This window comes from Ptychodera flava, chromosome 21 (genome assembly GCF_041260155.1).
Source record: "Ptychodera flava strain L36383 chromosome 21, AS_Pfla_20210202, whole genome shotgun sequence".
Taxonomy (NCBI): domain Eukaryota; kingdom Metazoa; phylum Hemichordata; class Enteropneusta; family Ptychoderidae; genus Ptychodera; species Ptychodera flava.
In genome coordinates, this window is record NC_091948.1 from 27344866 (window position 1) to 27365150 (window position 20285).

General features: G+C 36.4%; 1 protein-coding gene across 13 annotated transcripts in view; it reads left to right on the forward strand.

The window, feature by feature from the left end:
• Positions 1–20285, forward strand: part of LOC139121890 (rho guanine nucleotide exchange factor 18-like) — a 143551-nt gene that overhangs the window by 4707 nt on the left and 118559 nt on the right. For 6 of the 13 annotated variants that reach the window (XM_070687167.1, XM_070687164.1, XM_070687173.1 and 3 more), the window contains exon 1: positions 15916–16028. The exons of 4 other annotated variants lie outside the window; for them this stretch is intronic. In XM_070687167.1, the coding sequence (XP_070543268.1) occupies positions 15935–16028 (94 nt within the window). In that variant the 5' untranslated portion in view covers positions 15916–15934. Of the gene's footprint in view, positions 1–15914; positions 16029–18254; positions 18422–20285 lie in introns of those variants that run through there. 3 more of the 13 variants (XM_070687160.1, XM_070687177.1, XM_070687169.1) reach the window with 3 other exon arrangements.

The following is a 20285-nucleotide window of genomic DNA, read 5'->3' on the forward strand; positions in this document are numbered from 1 at the left end:
CAGTATGCTGCAGGGATTTTATTTTTTTGTCTACTGAAATATCAGTGATATACATTGTGTCTTTCAGAAAAATAATACTTACATGTATGTATGATATCTCACATTAAAAATTACAAAGCAATTTTAAAATATATATTTATCTTTATTGCGATCCAACTTTGGAAGAACACAATTGGTGGGCAAAATGCACAGGCTGTCTATTGCACTGATCACATTGTTGCTGTAATGAGTGCAATGTGTAGTTTTCATGTTTATGCTTAAACAGAATCAGTTGACAAGGTACAGTATCTCTGTATTTGATTGGTAATAGGATTTTGAAGGTGTACACAGGTATTCTATTTCACCATGTACGTAATTCCACGTCATTTGAGCTTCCACAAACACTCTCATTAGAGATTGAAGAGCTGATGTCCAGTAGCCTGCAGTTACATGTGCATATACTTGTATGGTTGTTTTTCATTCTGGTGACTCACATCTCCAGTCTGGAAACACTGACAGTAGTTTTAAGCATTTTTTGTAGCAATTGGAGCAGCACATGGCCAGCATTTCTGTATTGTGTTGAGTTCGGCAGGGTTGACAAGCTCAGTTGGCTGTTTGTTTATAAAACTTACATTTTACATGGAGCAGATTGATGCAGGCAAGGTGGCTGTCAGTTTGTCATGGCAGAAATAACAAGTAATTGTGCTGATCTTGTCAGCATGTCCGTGACTACAAGCCCACAGTCAGAGCAGACAGTCTGATATGACGATCAGTGCTAAGATTGGCCAGTTAATTAATTTTCAATCCTCTGTGTAACGTTAAATTTAATGAGCAGACACCAGGGCACTTGAACAAATCCTTGCAATTCATAACAGTTACAAAGTGTTAACCTCAAGGTCAAAAAAGAAATAATGATTTTTGATGACCTGATAAAATATTCATGTTTTCAACATTTATGTGCATTGCCTAAGAAACGTAAGCTGTGAGTTGCAGTGGTGAGAAGAAAATTTCTGAATACTGAAAGAAAATTTGTTTTCATGATATTGGATATTAATATAAGGTTATTATTAATAACAAAATATGTGTATTTATGTCCAAGTACATCACACTATTCACGTCAGACTTCTGTCACAAATTCCTGAAAATTGCGCCATTAGATTCCTCAATGTTGAAAATGTCTTGGAAAAACATATTTCAACTTTGTGAATGATTTAAAGAATGATAAAAAATTGAAAAATTTGCTTTCAAAAGGGATATACAAATTTCTCTGAGAAAACTAACTTGAGTTAAGGTGGGAAAGCACCACTGGCAGTTATAATACATTTGCCATCTATATTTGTTTGTAAAGAAACAGACATTCCCACCCCAAGAAGATCGCATTTGGAAAGAGAATGAATTTGGTGAAGCTGTCAATTTTGTTATCAGTTCACTGTAGTTGGGAATTCATTTATTTTGAGAGTCGAAATCTAGAAATGATGAAATTTATTGTCTGAGATGTGTAGCATTAGGAAAATACCAAAGCGTACAATGTACGAGGACATAAATCCTGGCACTTTGTGAATAACCTTTGTATTATACACCTATTTCGATCAGATCTTACATGAAGAGTTAATATAGCGTTTACAGATTGCCTTATCATACACTGCATTGCTCGATTGCATGCAGACTAGGAATGAGTTCAGCATGTCCACTCATAGAATGAAAATTCAAGACGCGCTGTGCACTGCAGTGCAGTGCACATGAAGTTGTAGTTCAGGATTATTCTAATAAATTCAAAGGTTTTAGACTAAATGTCACTCACTGCATGACCTAGTGATAATTAGATGTATATTTTTTGAAAAAAATGTGTAATTGTCTTTTTTTCCCAGTGTTTTCAAAACAGTCATGAGGCCAAAGGTCACCTGACGTCCAATACCACTCAATGCTATAGGCTCTGCGTCAGTATTATTGTACTCAGCATCTGTTAATATGAAAACTTACTGCAGAATAAAACTCCATAGGTTACAGACTTAGTAGAATAATAAGTTGTATTTGAAAGCTCACAAATTCTGCCTATCAAGGAGATGATTGGTGCATTTTTGATTTTCTTACAATGAAGTGAATTTCCAGTACTTCAAAAAAATTATGTTATATCAGCATGTCATTTACGCCAATCTATTCTTTAAAGAGAGCTGATGCTAACCATTGTGAAATAGTAATATACAAACCCAGAACAGGCCCTTCTACTGGCAATTGAAATTGGATCACAAAAAATTGAACTTGCTAAAGATCGACGTGTACACGTACATAAAGAATTCAGCGTACTTTATACTGAGTTCAGTCCAGTCAGTACAAAGTGTACCCCTATGTGAGAAAAAAGGGTTAGGCATGCAGAATGCAAGGAAGAAGTGATATGTAATGAAGGCATGTGCTTTTCTTCAAGTATGTTTTTGTCTGCGAATGTTAAAATTGCCTCGGAGGTGCCGTCCCAACCCAACATTCCAGCTCAGGTTTTCTATTGTTGAGGTGCTAACACTTTTATCCAATCTGAACAGTGAAGAATGCATCAGTGATTTAAACTTAAACCCTAGGGGTGGGAATGTCTGTTTCTTTACAAACAAATACAGACGGCAAATGTATTATAACTGCCAGTGGTGCTTTCCCACCTTAACTCAAGTTACAGACGACATAAGAAAAACAAAAAAGATCCCTTATGGATAGAGAATGAATTTGGTGAAGCTGTCAATTTTGTTGCCAGCTCACTGTAGTTGGGAATTCATTTATTTTCAAAGTGGAAATCTTGAAACGATGAGCTAAAATTTGTGTATCCCTTCTGAAAGCAAATTCTTCTATTTTTCATCGTCCTTCAAATCATTCACAAAGTTGAAATATGTTTTTTCAGGGCATTTTCAAAATTGAGGAATCTAATGGCGCAATTTTCAGGAATTTGTGACAGTATGTCTGGCGTGGATATTGTGATGGAGTTTGTGATTGTCGCAAATGTTAACAACCTATGATCCCAGTGTACCACTGCAACGATATAGTGTTGATACATGGTATGCCACTGTTTTGTGTTTCAACAAAATGTAAAGGGCAAAAATTTTCCTCTCCTGAAAATTTCAAGGTTTACAGTAGTTGGTTTTCATGTAAAGATGTCTGGCTAGGTAAGAGCTAGCATAGCCTTTCAGGGGTATCACAGAAATGTAACCAAGGCAGACATTATGTTACCATGTAAATGGTAATTGTGATTATTAACACAAGTTTATTTAATTAATAAACATAAACACAATGATAAAATGTATATGTTTAATACGCCATAGTCTATCAGGTATTTGATTTCAGAGGTGCCCTCAAGATGCCCCTGAATACTCCAAGGGTTTCGTTGCTCAATCATGCAAGTCAGCGTAGCAAGTCCCAAACCAATTAAGTAATTGCTTATCAATGTGAAATGTTATGTATGGAGCTTCAATTAATGTAACATCGTTCATGTCAAATGTTTAAATGCTATGCTTCACCATTGCTGTGTATACTTGTTTGACATCGAATACATGCATCTTTTCAATGCATATTTTTGATCTGAAATTTCTTGGCATTGAGCACCTAGAGGTCCTTTATCACAAGAAAGCTTTAACAAGATTGATCTAGTTCTCAGGGTTTAGGTCATGTTGCACAGATGGGCATTTAAGATACGACAGTTAACTTGGAAACGTGGAAATAAATCTTATTAATGAGGAGAGTGAACTCTGGTGAAATTTCAGTCATATCTTGAAGAGAACTGAATCAAAGACTGACTTCTCTGCAGATAGATCTGTACCCAAGTGTTTCTATCTAACTTGCAGTGATTATAGTGTGATCGGTTGCATTCAGTAATCTTTATTGACAAGATACAGATTTTAGAGACCATGGTTATGTCGCTGACGGGCTTGACCTTGAGGAAAGGGTCGGCCTTGATGAGAGGGCACAACGAGCTGTGCAATCAAGGTAAAAAAAAATGAATCAAGTCTGTGAAAGTTTTACCATTTCCCTACCTTGTAACACTTTACGCTTTTATTTAGGAACATGGAACGAGATATTGAAATAAACATTTGATTCAAAAATGAGAGTTGTAGTCAAAACCTTGTCGACTTGTGGATGAACAAGAACTTTATCCTCTGCTGGTTTGATTACATGTACGATTGCATGATTCATAGCAAGCAAAGAAAGTGATTTTCAAACTGTTTGTTTCATGTGTTCACTTGAATTCGGTAAGTAGGATTGGCTCACAACATAGCAATGCAGCAACATGATGGTTTTTTTTAACAATACACCATGAGGTTACTATATCTCAGAATGCTTTACTCAGGGATGATTGAGGTGTGATAATGTTGTGTTTAGATAGAATTTTTGAACTAGAAAATGTAATGAGGGGCTCTTAATGGCTACTTTCAAACATCATATCTTCCTATACTATGTAGTCTACTGTAAACAGCCCCTCCCCCCTTCTTTCTTTTGCAAAATACAGGATCGTACGTTTTTCATGCCGAAGTAGTTTTTTGTGAGAACAGCCACTAGAATGAGTTACATGGAATTTCCAGTAGTTTTTCTTTGCAAAATAAAGGAAAACAGTCTTCAATGCCAAGCACATGAAATTTGAGGCAGTGAAAAGACCTCCATCAAAAGATTAGAGTTAAGGTGTAACTGTAAGTCACGTAAATATATGTATGTAATATTTAGTTTTGTCACAAATAGTAACATTTTCAAAAAAAAGATGCCATAGCAGACATGTAAAGCACACAGGGAAAATATACTCTTTGGATTGCAAACCCCAAAACACATGGAAATGAGAACAATGTAGCCCATATTGACTCCAAGCATCAGTGCAGGCTGTTTTGCTTGGTAGTTTCTATTAATCTGATAAATCAAGCTGAACTACCTTCCTACATCCACACAGCCATTGCATCCAATTCAAAAAACATCACCCTACATAAAGTGCATCACACTGTAAAAGGAATGATTGATGTTGCATTCTAGAAATCTTCCACAGATGTCAAAAGTACTGTAGATGCAGCTGCACTGGATTTCTCATGTCCTGGATTTTTTTCCCTGCTTGGCAGTTGAATACAGCCCAGTACTAGAAGTGGATAGGCTGACATTTAAAATGAAAAAAGCAATCAGGTTGAAGAGCCTAGATTGAGATGAGTTTTTGCTGGAGCATTACCTCTGTCCTTTTCAACATTTCTGATTCGGAGTGGTTTTGCTGAGTTGAAAAGACAAATCCAATACACTGTAATGCCAAATGCCAATCGCATTTTGTTCAGCATCCTCTATAAGTCTTACCAATCTGTGCTCAGGATAAGGTCAACTGTTCAGGATTCTGTAAGTCTCGGCCACTTAAACTTTACACAGTGAAGTAAGGCCTGCCAAAGTGACACCAGTGTTCACTAGTGTCATGTTGTTATACATGTAGATAGTGCTTAGCCAGGGTTTCCAATGCTGTTTGTTCATATCTCCATGGCATGCATGGTAGAAGATACTCAGGGCAATGTTCTTGCAGCCTTCAGGGTACAGTACCCTGTAGCATGCATGCTGTACTGGAACTTCTTCAAATCATCTCCAACCCCTTTTGTAATATCAAAAGATCATCTCCAGTAATTTGATAGGAATCTGTACAGAACCACAAACTACCTTGTGTGAGATTTGTAAACACCCATATGCACAATATATTTTTGGTTAAGACATAAATTTTCTGCCGATATGTGCTAATATAGAAACTTCTTTTCTTCAGTCTCTTCTTCTACATGCTCATTCACTTATAGTGCTTATACACACAGAACAACACAATGAACAGCAATTGTGTAGGTGCCATAGGCTTGCTGAAAATCCCAGCAGGAGAGAAAGGGAGTTGACCTGGAATTAAACATATTTAGTTCATGGAATAAACTCCAACCATTCAGATCATGAAAAACGCTATTACTGCTGCAGCTAGACACCAAGGATACCATAAGCAAATTGCCAATTATAAGTAATGCAGGTGCAGGCTCGAGCTGACAGACTGTGACATTGAAACCATACATATATTCCATAACAACGGACAATGAACCATACATGTACATGTAGTAGTGTTGCCTTGTTTATGGTTTTGCCAATAAAATGTGTTTGTGCTGAAATGAAGTTGAGCCACTTAACATGCCAAATCATTAGTCACTGTGCATAGACAGTGAAAGCATGCTGAGTTATGTTTCATACAGGTTTAGGATTTTCTGAATAGGGATCTGCAGACAGTGGTGTACTGCAGCAGGGGAGCAGTAAGACAGTTGCCATTTGCATAACAACAGCTAATGTCATCCTTACTGTTCAGTCACATGCTCAGGTCATATGGCCTTATAACATGACACAGACATTTCTGTTGGAATGTAGTAAGTGTGTAACATGATAGGTACAGGATAATACCAGTATACACATGTGTGTACATAGTCTCACACACACGCACACACACACACACACACACACACGCATACATTGTTCAGTATTTCATTGCATAATTTCTTGATATGCTTTCACGTTGAATAAAAATCATAGGATGACTGCGGAGTAAAATAACCATTAGGAGTATTTTTATTCATTTTGACACAAGCTATCAGTCCACTATATGGTTTGTCCTCTGTAGATACAGAACTGTAATACTACATATGTATACTAGACTGCATGTACCCATACATGTACACCACATTCTGTATTACATCCAATGCCATATTAACTGGTACATCTGCGTGTTACTACAAAGCTAAAAGGGACGCAAAACTGCTGAATAAAAATATTTGAGTAAAAGTAATTTGTTGTCCTTTATGCCATGCTCAACTATCAAGAACCAACCTTTTCTTGCAATTAGAGAACTCAAAAGCAGTTTCCCTTTCCAAATTCTCACTACAGTGAGCAGTGTTTTGACTGCCTCTCTCTGGCAGCTTCCAATGAAAGTGTTTTAGTCAAGGTTATTCAAATGGCTAGGCATACCATAGGGAAAACTCTTGGCCTCGGTTGTCAACCCTTATGAAACCTCACTTCACACACGTTACAAAACTTTGTGCATATCGCAGGTATTTTTCTTCCACAGAGAAATTCCAATCAAAGCTTATTATTTCTATCATTCAATAGAACGTCACTCTGTCTTTTCCAATCTAGTTGATGGTGAGTTCAGATGGTATTTCAAAATTAATGAAGCCATCAGTGCCAAAGCAGTATGACTAAATTGAGTAGGTGGAATCTAAATTTGGCTCAAATCCTCTTTATGATTATACATCGACAGGAAATATCATGTACATCAAAGACGTCCTGATGACTGCTGTTCACAGCAGCCGCTGTTAACCAAATCCAAGATAAAAATTTGTTTTGATAGGAAGTTCATTGAATTTTGATAATGCCATCATTGAAAAATCTGTATCATATAAAGCTGGCAAAATAATTAAATTAATTATTGGTGTCATTGTACTATGTTTTGATGGGAGAGAGTGGTACCATGGCTTGCCAAAATTGTAAAATAATGTCTGCTTGAAAAAATATCAGCTTTTCTCTCAAAGAATGCCAATGAATATTTGCATTTTCCTTGGAAAATAATCTACTTATCCAGTAGAGATAAAATTTAAAAAAATACTCATCAGCATCTAAAAAGTAAAGTATTAGTACTTGGTTCAGTTGTGAAAATTCATAAAATAAAATCTCTCATCTCTGTAGAAATTGCAATTTTGCCTAAACTTTATCATGACAACCATACCAGAAAGGAATCTCAGATTTTTTACACTGTACAGTACATTATATTTTAAAGGAAGAACAAATCGTGGTGATAACACCGATTACTAACTCCAATGTCTTGAAATATTTTCTGACATTTCATTTAACATGCCGTTATGATTTTTCAGTGGTGATGGAAAAACAAGTTGACCTTGATATGTAATTCTGCACTACTGCATCAAATTGCCATTTACCCATCAAATAAGAGATAGGAAAACATGGAGAAAGAAGAGATCTTTGATAAGCTATCATGACAAACACAACTTTTCACTGTTGCCATAGCAACAGCTCCTGGGAGAAAAAACAATATCCAGTGCAGTAAAAGAAATTCATCTTTTTTCAGCATGAAGTAGAGATACATGGTTGTCTTGTTTTTAAAGCTATCAATTCTATCAATAATGCCATAAATTACTGGTTGTCGTGTGTTCAGGCTCAGCGATAAAGGCAAGCATTATCATGAAAAATGTGTGTTTTAGGACATTTGACAAACAATAGGTAGCTAAAAGGAATATCAAAACCTGTATCTCTCAACCTATATCTCTCACTGCAGTACAATTTAAGACAAATTTTTCCCTGAAGAAATGCTTTTGAAGGAAAATGGTTTTACGAAGGAACTGATTGCTCTAAAGACTTTGGGGGTTGGGGGAATTTCAACATCTTACTAGCTCATAAAATGCATATTTTTAGGCAGAGAATGTTCTTCAATGATATTGACTCATCTGTTGTACATTGCGTATTCATTGTCCTTGTATAGATTACACAATAAATGCATTTTTGATCACTTTGGAGGGTAATGAACTTTCAAAACTAATATTTTGGAGGGTACTTCCTGTGAACCCATACATGTATGATGTAGTTAAGTTTTGTCAACTGCAAACATTGATAAGCTTTTCTGTATCTGTATCACCTTCTGTAGAAATGAAGTACATTCATGATATGTATATAACACTGAATGTTGAGTTTTAAAAAATCACAATCATTTGATGTGGTTTTTTAACGACACCAAGGCGGTATCCGCTGTCTTCATGATCATATTACAAAGGTTGTGCTGGCGAAGATTTAAAAACAAGAGGCCAAATGAATTTTTCCTGTTGACATATGAAAATACGCTGTACTTGTTGTGATGGAATTTCTCCCATTGCCACGTACAACACTTTTGCTTTACGTCTGTGTAATCATCTGTAAATTATGGAGTTGTGAATTTGATGAAAAATGGCACAAGTTATGGTTTTTTGCCCCACAACAAGTAATTGAAGTACATGTAGTTTATGCGTGACATTTTTGATGAAGAATTCAATCACTGATTGAGAGCCGGAAACGCTTGAGAGATATGTTTCATACTGTACACAATATCCTACAGAATACCATGGAAGCAAGCAAGTATTGTTTTAATTTAATGATGACTAATTTTGTAAACTAAATTGTTTAATAACAAAAGATTTTTTGTCAGTCTCCTGAAAAGATGCAGCTGTACAACTCAAAAAAAGATATACAAAGATGTTCAAATATGAAAATATTGATTACATCATCAGCATAGTTGATACAGCTCACAGAAGATAGAAATTAGCTTACTCATGTACTTTGCCAGAATTATTATGGTTAGTTGCAGTCTGTAGATGGTAAAACTGAGTCAAGACTCAAGTTCTTATAAAAATGTCATTTTCAACCTACATAACATATTAGTATGAGGTCATATGCTCTTGGAGAATGTTATGAATCCAATAGTACTTTGTACCTTCAATAAAACATCCAGTGTTATCAGTAATCAGGATGAAATGCACTTGTAGTATTGCCCTAGATTTTAAATCGTAATGATTCCGATTAAAATGCTCTCACTATTATTGAGGGGTTTGGCCTGCTGGGTTTAATCTAGAACTAGATAATTGTGAAATATCTGTGGAGCCTCAGTTCTTTTTACCTTCTATTGACGTTCATCAGTAGCGTTCACATTACTGAATCCAGCGCTCATTTGTGAGAGATTGCCCCGCAGCTGCTGATAGACAACGGCTGTGATCTTATCATTGCAAGTCAAGATGCGGCAGACCTCACAATCTGATTTGCTGTCCATCAAGTTATCCACGGAACTTCAAACACAGTTATGTACATTTTCATCACAGATGTTGTACAGTCTGTGATTCACAAACACTAATAGGGTATGGAAAATATGCATTCAATGTGCACCTCTCCGTAATGCTCTCTCTGTCTCTCTCACACATGTACATGTATGTACACACACCACTTGACTGTATGTCAAAATTGTATTTTGCATTGACATGGTATCTCTGTTACAATCTCCTGTATTTGGCAAACCAATGAATCTACAAAATATGCTTTGCTGGTTTTCATATTATGAAGCCTTCATATAAAGATACAGATACAGCTTGGATGTTCTGTCTAAGTGGTGCCTTACAAAATAACATCACAAGTTGATTATACACTGTACTCGTGTACATGGGAAAACCATACAATGTAGCATATTTAGCTTGAGGGATGTATGTTGTCTGTGTGTTTTAATTCATGTGTACATGTGATTGGGATTCCAGTATGTAATAATGATGTGTGGTATTTTTATACATGAACATGTGAAATAATGCTTCAACAAAACCTGATTTCATCGCTTTGGGAAAATGTCTCCCTAGAAGCAATATTAGCCTTCATATATGTAGCTTTAATACACACACCTCTCTGCATTGTTTTTCTAAGGACAGTTATTTATCACCTGTGATGCTTTCAGTACTTTGAAAATTCAGTATCTTCGGACACACTGATCAATATTGAAACCGTCCTAATGTCTGTACACTGATTTAGTATCATATCCCAATCTACTGCTTTCCATAAACACTCTTCTCTGTTGCCATCACAACATCAGCTTTACACTGAGTGATGTTAAAGGCCTGTGTCATACGTCAGATTGTCTTGCCAGGAAATGTACTTATTAGATTACAATTTCAATGGAAAACAAAAGAATATGGCATGTCCATAATCCTCTTACACACTGTAGAACAAACTTTGGATTGAGTCCCTAGCCTTTGACCAATTGGATAGATACAGTTAAGTTTCTCCATATCAGGTGTTATAGAATGGACCAATCATAACGTTTCCCAGTATCTTGCCATGTCAGCACATCATCAGCCTTCACATCAAATTGACAAGAAATGCAAATGAATGGTTGATTTGTTTCTTTTGCTGTTCACTGTGGTGTAGACAACAGTATTTGTCTTTTGATGAATGTTTATGTGGTAGTGAAATTTATGTCTTAACCCTCATCCTGCCAAGTTCATATTTCACTGGCAGGACAAGTTGGTTAAAACCAGTGATGGATAATATGACCTGTAGGTTGCATTTTAACAAAGACATGAATATTTGCAGGCCCAGGAAAATCAACCCTGAGTAGATAATGTGAATATGAATAAACTACTATAACATACCATACCAAAGACAGGTAGGTGAAAATACATGTTCATTTAGGTTTTGGCTCAATATGGCTTTTTACTGACTCAACAGATGGGAAAATTGAAAGCTCAGCTGGATAAGGCATAATTAAGGAATATGTCAAAAGATATAAAAAAAATCATCCAGAAAGTTAAGGTTTAATTAAGAAGTGACACCAGTGTTCATGGCTAATATCACATGTTAATTAAACCGAGAAGATTTATTTCCAGCAGACCTAGCGGTGGATCATGTAATCTAATAATTGACAGCGAGTTTCAAAATTTAATATTTTAAGTATTCCATTGATTTCTCCAGTAATTACTCGTCTAAATTTAGCACTCCTGTGGGTCATTATATGCTTCATGCCTAGCTTGTTTACCATAGAGGCCTCGTGTTCGTACATTTGCCTCTCTTTACATGAAACGAACACGTACAATAAAAACACATATCATTTGTCATGCAATTAAGTAATGCATTGCCAATGTGTCAGATCACTCAGTCAAAGCTGATGCAGTTGTCATGGCAACAGAAAGTAATCCCTACAACGTTGAGTTTGAGCACACATCCGCCTCTTTTCATTTTGTAAGGTGTTTAAAAGACAAGAGACTTGCTTGTATTGTTAAAGGATTGAGTCTACATGTAGTAAATTGTAATTTAAGTAGGAATATGGTGCATTTTTAAACGATAAAGAAATAAAAAGAGGAATGTTTTTATTTTGATGTACAGGAGCATTTAGAAGAACAGTTCAAATAAATCTGAGATGATTGACTTTGGTATTGATGAGGAAGGAAATGTATGTTCTGTGCAGAGTTTCTTCAAATATCATTTATTTGAGGGTATTTCAGGGTAAATTTGCAGACTTCATCATCATGGAATTCTTTCCAATTGAAAGTTAACTTTAATTGTTATTAACCCATTCACCATATGGTCAACAATGGAAATGGTATGAAATTGTCATCCAAAAAGTTGTAACAGCTCAATGATACCATCATAAATATTGCAGAGTTCTATAATACCAATTCAATTTGCACCTAAAGTAATTATATATTTTCAAGGTTTATTGGGTCTTATCGTTGACCTCAATGTTAATTTGAATTATTGAATCAATCGATGGTATTGTGAAAAAACCTAGACATAAAGTAGTTGATGCTAGATTTGCTTTGTTGTAATTACAGTATTACTGCAGTACGTAGACCATCTATGGTAACTGCCATTGAAAACAAGAGAACTTATAATTGTTGTACCTGTGATTAGTTTGACGAGCCATTGTAAGATGTTTATACAAGTGCATTGTGCCACCACAAAACAAATTAGCATATTATATTGACTGATCCCATAACTCTCCATAACATAGCATAGCAAGTGTATGTTTTTAACACATTCTGCACATTCATATATATGTACATGTTCTAATCCACAGTTAAAAACTGATCAGCTGGTACTGCGTCGTAAACTTTATTTGATAAATCTTATATGAATTTTCCCAATGGCTGATGGCAATAGCTTGCACAAATCATGTTGGGATCTTCGATCAAAATTGTACCATTCTCTTTGCTTACATTTTAATACCTGTATCAAATTGACATGCTGCTTCCCTCCCAGATATTGGACTTTTTCTATTGCTCCTTCTCTGGTAATAACATCAAACATTATGTGTGCGGTTTCAAAATGGCAACTCTTTCCACATCTAGTCAGTAGTTCATTTCAAAACCAGTTATCTCTTTAAAATGCCGCAGAAATCTTTTCCCTACCTCAATTGCAAGTCCTTGAACTTGACATTGTAATATGCACTTTTGCACCGGAGAATGACCTTCCAGTTTGGGTAAAAAAATTTCTGACTGTTTTATCAAAGTTGTGTTCAACATTAAGTTTTATTTGAGAAGAGGGCATGTAGGTTGAAATTGTGACACTATTGTATAACAAGGAGGAAAATTTTATGACTCGTACAATAAGTCAGCCTCATTGCATTCTGGAGATACAAAGTAAATTATGAGTTGAAGAGGTATATGCACATTTAGTGTTGTAAGCTTACACTTCAAACATTTTCAACTGTGATATTTCAGATGTTTGCAATCACACTTCAGGAAATGCACAAAATATTTTGAAATGTATCATAAACTCTAATTATGCCTTTGAGGAGGTAGTGTTGATGTGTATAATTCAAAATTGTGCCATCAGCTGTGTTCGAATATCTTTGATGAGCCAGCAGATTTTAGCCATGAAAACTTACGAGTAAAGAAATTCTTCCATTCATCGTTAACTAATCTCTCGTATATCCACAAATGATGAAAAGGATATTTCTGAAAGAGAACATCACCTGAAAAAATGTGAATTGCAGTGGCAGTGAAGTTCTGTCTATCAGTGTCACAAAACTATGTAAATGGCCGGCCTCAAGAAACGTTCAATTTGTGTGGATTGTCTGGCTGTGAATGTGCAAGCCTCACCCTTTGGAAATTGCCATGCAAGTGCATTTGATGAATTATTCATGTTTACAATAGAGAAATGGTCCAAATAAGGTTGTTATAATTTCTGTGTCATTAGAAAAAAAGACCGTATGAAAGAAAACTGTTTTCTGTTGAGTCGTGTGGTACTAATCATTAGGGGACATGTCATTCCAGAATGAAAATATATTTTGCAGAGGAAATATTTATTTGGATGAACTGTTCTGAACAGACATGTTAAGTCAATTATTGTCATCTCATACTATAGAGGAAAGCAATAAACCAGTTCAGTGGTGGCAAATTTCCATATTTTTTTCAAAAACTGACATGTCATTTATCATTGTTTGACCAGTGTTTTCATTTCTGTACAACCAGCATCAGTTGATTCATCATAGTGAATTGTGTTGGTAGTAATCTATGAAAGGAAACACAGTACTGATTAAACATGACCGTACAAATTACATGTAAAAGATAGTAAAAGAAATTTCTATTATAATATGAGAGTTGAAATTTTAGGGCCAATATAGGTCACTGTGAGTGAGGTTCAGAAAAACCAGCAAATAGCAGTAGGCCTTTCTAGTACTGTTTTTTTGGCAAAATTCACGTCACATGGCACATACACTGTTTCATAGACTGCTGTAACATGGCTTCCTAAATGTAAAGATAACTGATCATTCAAACACATTAATCAATCACAACATGAGTATAGAATTGGACTCTGAATTTAAGTTCGGAAAATAAAGGATTGCGTGCAGGATGGTCTTCTCCAGCGTTAAAACATATCAGTGAAATCAGAAACAGTTGAGTGATGTACACTTACGTGTGTACATTGGAAAGAAATGTCATTCTCCTACTTTGAACATCTAAGAATGCTTGTTCCTCAGAGACACGAATACACATACACTGTAGCAATTCTGTGATCATAATTGGGGATTGTGTCGTTATTGTAATTTTAAAGATTCTGTGGACACTGAGGTTTGTCACTGGAAGTTAGTGGTCAAACAATATAGAATGGGAATCGGGCTTGAGAGGATTTTTGAGGATTTCGCTATTTTCACTTAAGGCAGAAATTTTGATACAATTGCCTGATCTGGTATTTACTTGAAATCATGGATATGCTATGTCTCTGCCCACTTGAAGAAGCATGTAAGACATCTGATGTAGGAGAAGTTTATTTCAAATCTTATCTTATTCAAATAACCAGTTTGTTGGCACACACAAATGCAAGTACAGTACAGCCTTGGGAATCACCAGTGTGCTATTCGTGGTAATTGTTACTTTAAATGTTTAATGTTTTCCGGTATCAGTTTTATTGGTGTGCATCATGTCAGAGTGTGTTGTCAGTAATCAGAGAGTGTATTTGTACATGTAGATCAGCTTCAGAATTAGAATTCCTGCCCTCCATGCAGAATGCACTCACTGAAGCAAAGGTGACCATGTGTCCCTTCATTACAGTTTGTTGCATTTTGGGAAAAAAATGTTTTACTGTAATAAATGATCCTCTTTGAAGGGAATGGAGGGGCAATCCTCTTTGAAGACAATGGAGAGGCAATCTTTGAAGGCAGTGGAGGGGCAATCCTCTTTGAAGGCAATACAAGGGCAATATTTCAATGTGATCACAGAGTTTCTTGCATCTAACTGTAGATTTTATGTTAGCATGTTACGACCGAGCAGAAGGAAGGACAAATTGTTTCCTATATACATGTGTTGTGTACCAGTACATATACTGCATGTGATTGATTCACTGAAGATACAATTTCTTGCCTGGGCATCATGTTGTTTACAGTATTTTTGGCTCTAAAGTACAGCTGCCTCTCCCCATTCTCTCACATTTGGGCAATGAAGCATACATGTTTCTGTGGCAGTCTGCTGTGAATTAGGACAGCTCTCTTTGTTCTGGTGTCTTTATTCAAGTGGTTGATAAGAAGGCAGATAGAATTGGAACAATAGCCTGTGAGCGCTCCAGCTCGACCGTGACCTAGCTGTGGTTTGATGAAGCTGTTTCAGACGTTCTTATGATCAAAACTACCGTTGGCATGAATATGTCTTGGTATCTGGTAATGATGTCTGTCCAGCGTGGAAGCTTTGTCTACTGCTGATGCTTGTTAGGTGCGTTGCCATGGCAAAGTGCTGCCATTTCCTCCACTGTGAAAGCGTTATTATAATTACAACTGGTTGTTTTTTACTGAAGACTTTCAAATATTTGTGAGTTAGCCTCTGAGGTATGTCTGTGCGTCCTTCGAACAATAGTCTGACGTCAGAGTAAAAACAATCGATCCTCTTGTGTAGGCAGACCTTCAAAACTCAGGAATCAGTACCACTTTCAGCATGTGAGAAGGATGTTACGACAAAACCCCAAGTGGCTTTACAATTTGTTAGACATGAAATTACCACTTTGGAGCTCTTCCGAGGGAAGAAATGATCCAGATAGGGGTGAGTGAGCATTGTTAAAATCAAGAGGGGGATTTTTGAGAATTTCTCAGGTACCGAAAATGTGTTTTGTTAGACGAGCAACCGTTGACCCTGTATATGTAAGCTGCACAGTACAAAATGTCTAGAGTGGCAGTAATTTCATCTGAACAAAACTGCGAGGGATTTGTTTTCACACCAATATTGTTTAAAGTTTATAAGGAGTGCATCTGCAGTGAATGCATATGAACTCACTTGCAGCAAGTTTTAAATTTAACACAGTTTGGCATTTTTATTCATCGACATGGGCACGGAGGACTTCTCAGGTCAACAAACAGAACATTTCAAAATTGCCTTAGGGGTCTGATTGCTCTCGCATGGCTCCTGAGTGCTCCCGAATGTCAAATCTGATTTTTTTATGATAATGACAAATTTCACGTTAGGGTTGAGCAAGCATGATTCTAGTCACGCCGGGTCATCATGGTATCCATATTAACCTTGGATGCCGGGTCATCTTCATATCCACATCAGCCTGGGATGCTGGGAAATAATACTATTAATATCTCATTCTGGAATGTCTTGTAATTATTTTCAGATCGCTCTCCTTTTTTTATGAATGGTCATGTTTGGCCAGTGACCTGATCATAAGGATTTCTCTAATACTAGTAATAGTATGAAAAAGTGTAATTTGAGCCGAGGCGTGCACTGAATTACTCCCAGACATTTCAAACTCTTGAAAAGGCTTATCTAAACTGACGGTGACCTTATCTTCCACATAAACATGTCTTTCAGAATGTGAGTGTGTTGGTAGTTATGGTTTTCCATTGATATCATCGTTTGATACAGAGATTTGAAGGCAGAATTTGAATGCATATTTGAGTGCTGAGGACAAGTCAGACATGTCACTCTAAACATTCTCTAACCATTTTTTTGCCGCTATTTTTTGACAAAAAGTCAGATGTCTTCTATCACAAAGGTATATCCATTGAAGGAAATGGCAGTGAAAGGGCAGTATGCGATTGTTTCGAAATAAATTTGCTCATGCCCTTCCCTGTTTGTAGAGTCCATGAAATAAGAAAGTTGCATTAAACATTGTAATCAATACCATTGGATCTGTCGGAAGATTCACGATATCTGGAATTCTATGTCCATGCAAAATTCCATTAGATCGTGAAAAAAGGACCAACAGTTGATTTGTAATGTTTGTTTTGATTTATCCCTTGATATGTCTGGAAGAATTCCAATACATTCTTTTGCTCTAAAGGATTTTGTTTCAATATCTGGTACTGTTTCTGGCATTTTTATACATGTACATTGCCAAGAAATCTAACCCGATGGGTTTGAAATGTTCATATATGCTCTTCTGAATACTCCTAATTGTTATGTTACCATGCCTCAATTAAGATAAGACTATTAAAAAGCTGTTTTGAAGTTGATATATTAGAATCTACCCCATTTTTGAGCTTCAGCCGTAGTATATTAAAAAGGGAGAGCGTACAGGCCAATGTCAATTAGTCAAAACCATCATTGTCAGAATATTCAGATGGCAGAAAAGAGAAATAAATTTCACATGTACAAAATACTTGCTCATAATTAATTATCGATTACCAAATGTGATTATTTTCCTCCGAGTAATTATTCAGAAATAATTAGCATTGCTATTTCAATGTTACTGATTATGAATGTCGTTGTAACTTGAAGTTTGTTCTCTTGAAAAATTAGCCTGCACTTGTGTGTTTGTGAGATAAATATCACAAGAAGCGTAGGAAAAGATGGAAAGAAATGAGAAACTAGCTCTCTGACTTTGCATTACAGCTATTGACATTTATGTATCATGACATATTACATACCAATCTTTTCAGCAGACATTAATTGATGCTTTTTCAGAAGTGTACCTTTAGGTTAAAATGTTTGATATTTGCAAATCAGACCCATTTTTCAAAAGGGATTGCGATTTTGCCTCAAAGTGGACTGTTAAAAGTTGGTCTGCAATGATGAGCTGATATTTTATGACTAATTTATGCACTCAGTTCTTTTGTGCAGCTCCTACACTCTCATTCTCACATTACACAAAAGACTTATTTAATAGCACCACAACAAAAGCAGAAGGGTCCCATTAAAGTTAACTGGAACACAGTACACAGTCTTCGGTCACCGATTTTTGACAGCAGAGGTGGTAGAACGTTTGTATACTTGCCATTGACTGGGCCTTGTTGCTGCCCTCTAGTGGCTACTTTAGGAAATGCAGCCAATTTCATAGAAAAACAGAGAAAGAACAAGATTGCTTTTCTGTCCATGTCATGTTTGCCTCATAGACCTGCACAGTGCATATGAACAAAATGCAGGAGTCATGTGTGGACAACAGCGGCGGGCCATGTTTTGGGACAGTTGTGGAGGTACAATACTTTAAATAATGGGTAGGTGAAAATGTCCCTTCAGTCGTATATTGGCAGATCAGTCACTTGTTTCCTGTAGAGGTAACAGAGGTTACAAACATGGTCACCTCACAATCTATAGTTGTTGACAAAGAGCAAAGGTATGCATGCAATGTCACTTTTTGAACGTACTGACCAGTCACCTCAACAGGTATGTGCTTGAAATACGCCAAAAAAGTCCTGGCATTTCAAAATAAGAATCAAGCAATCATTGTATGAATGAATAAGGTGTTACTCAACCTGATCTTAGTACATTGCTTTTATAATGAATGTTTGTCTTTGACTGTAAAAGATTGTCTGATCTCCAGGTGGCAAAATTGGCAAGCCTTATTAACCCCTTTTTGTCCCTGATTAGAAATAGTTGTCAAAAAAGGCTCTGTTTGCTTTTGAACTTCAACAAGTTAATGACTTAGGTGTGCCTGCCTTATAAAGGGCAAAGGCCAGGTCTCTGTCAGCTTATATCGGTAGGTAGAAAATTATCTCAACATTCTTCACGGTCAAACTTACCACCAAACAGCAACTTCCCACGTCAACTCCTAAGTCCGATTCTTTATGTTCGATCACAATCTTTCATATTCTCATGGCTTTATTTATTAATTAAGAATTTCTTTACCTGTGTATGTTCAAAAAAATATTTATAGTATTTTCCAGGGTCTAACCGTAGACCCTATGATCTAACCTATTTTGAAAAGAGGTAAGATAATTAGACAATGCTGTTCTCTATGCATTTGTCAAAACACAGCTTTGTTTAGAATTCCTGTCCTCTTGGCTGTTATACTTGTGTAAATCAATGTACACACTGTCCCGCACTGTGTATGCGCTTCCATACAGAGGCTAACTGAATCAGTTGTCTGGTATATGTTTTTACTTGGCAGTTGCCTATATTTACACAGGCCGTGTATGAAAAGGTAGCACCACTGCTTGTATTTTTAGGTTACCTGCTTTATTGAAGGGCCAGCATGTCAAGAATGTTTGCCAAATTCGTTCCCATTTCAGCTGGTTACAATAGCCTTTGTTCGGTGCCAATGGCCTGGCCATATATGTAACTGTCAAAACACAGGGCATGGCTTTGCAAACCCTGAACTAGGGGACATTCAACTTGTACCTGTTGAATTAAGCAGTGTTTGCCATTCTGGACAGTGGCCGTTTCCTTTGTTTATTTCATACAAGTGGTATGCTTGTGATGTTTTTTGCTCACTCATTGTGTGTAAATCATTCCATGCTGACCTTCCAGATGCCCTTGTATCTTTTCACGGGTTACTGAGTGATGCAAACAAACTAATTTCTTTTTCCCAAGCCGATGTGGAATTCTTGAAATTTTAACGTTTGGGTGTTTCCCTCTTTTGTAATTTGTTATGGTGTGATTTTGCATTTTTCAATCACACTATCATAGCACTTTTGGTCAACAACTTCCACTCTAAGTAGACTGATAGATCACAAGACTGAAGGCCAAAAAGCAAATTGAAACACTATTTCTGTCATTATGTCAGCCTTTTTTGTTAAAACAATAAGCATAAACAATAGAAGTGTAATGAATGTGTAAGTTTTGTTGCCATGGTGACATCATTTACTCTACAGCCTGGCTTAGTGGAATGTCAAACACATGTTTGAATTCATATTATACAAACAGTATCACCAGGGTTTTGTTTTGGTGATATCACGTTATTTTAGTCTTAATTAACCCTTTTCCTGCCAAGTCGGTGAAAATCCGCTTGAAATTCGGTGTAGCTAGAAGCTGAGCAGCCACGGCCGTTATCCTCCTAAGGCGGTGGAAATCGGGCTCCTTTTTGGTACCCCCTTTCCTGCCTAGTCGACGGAACTACGTGTAGCAAACCCTTGCTCACGC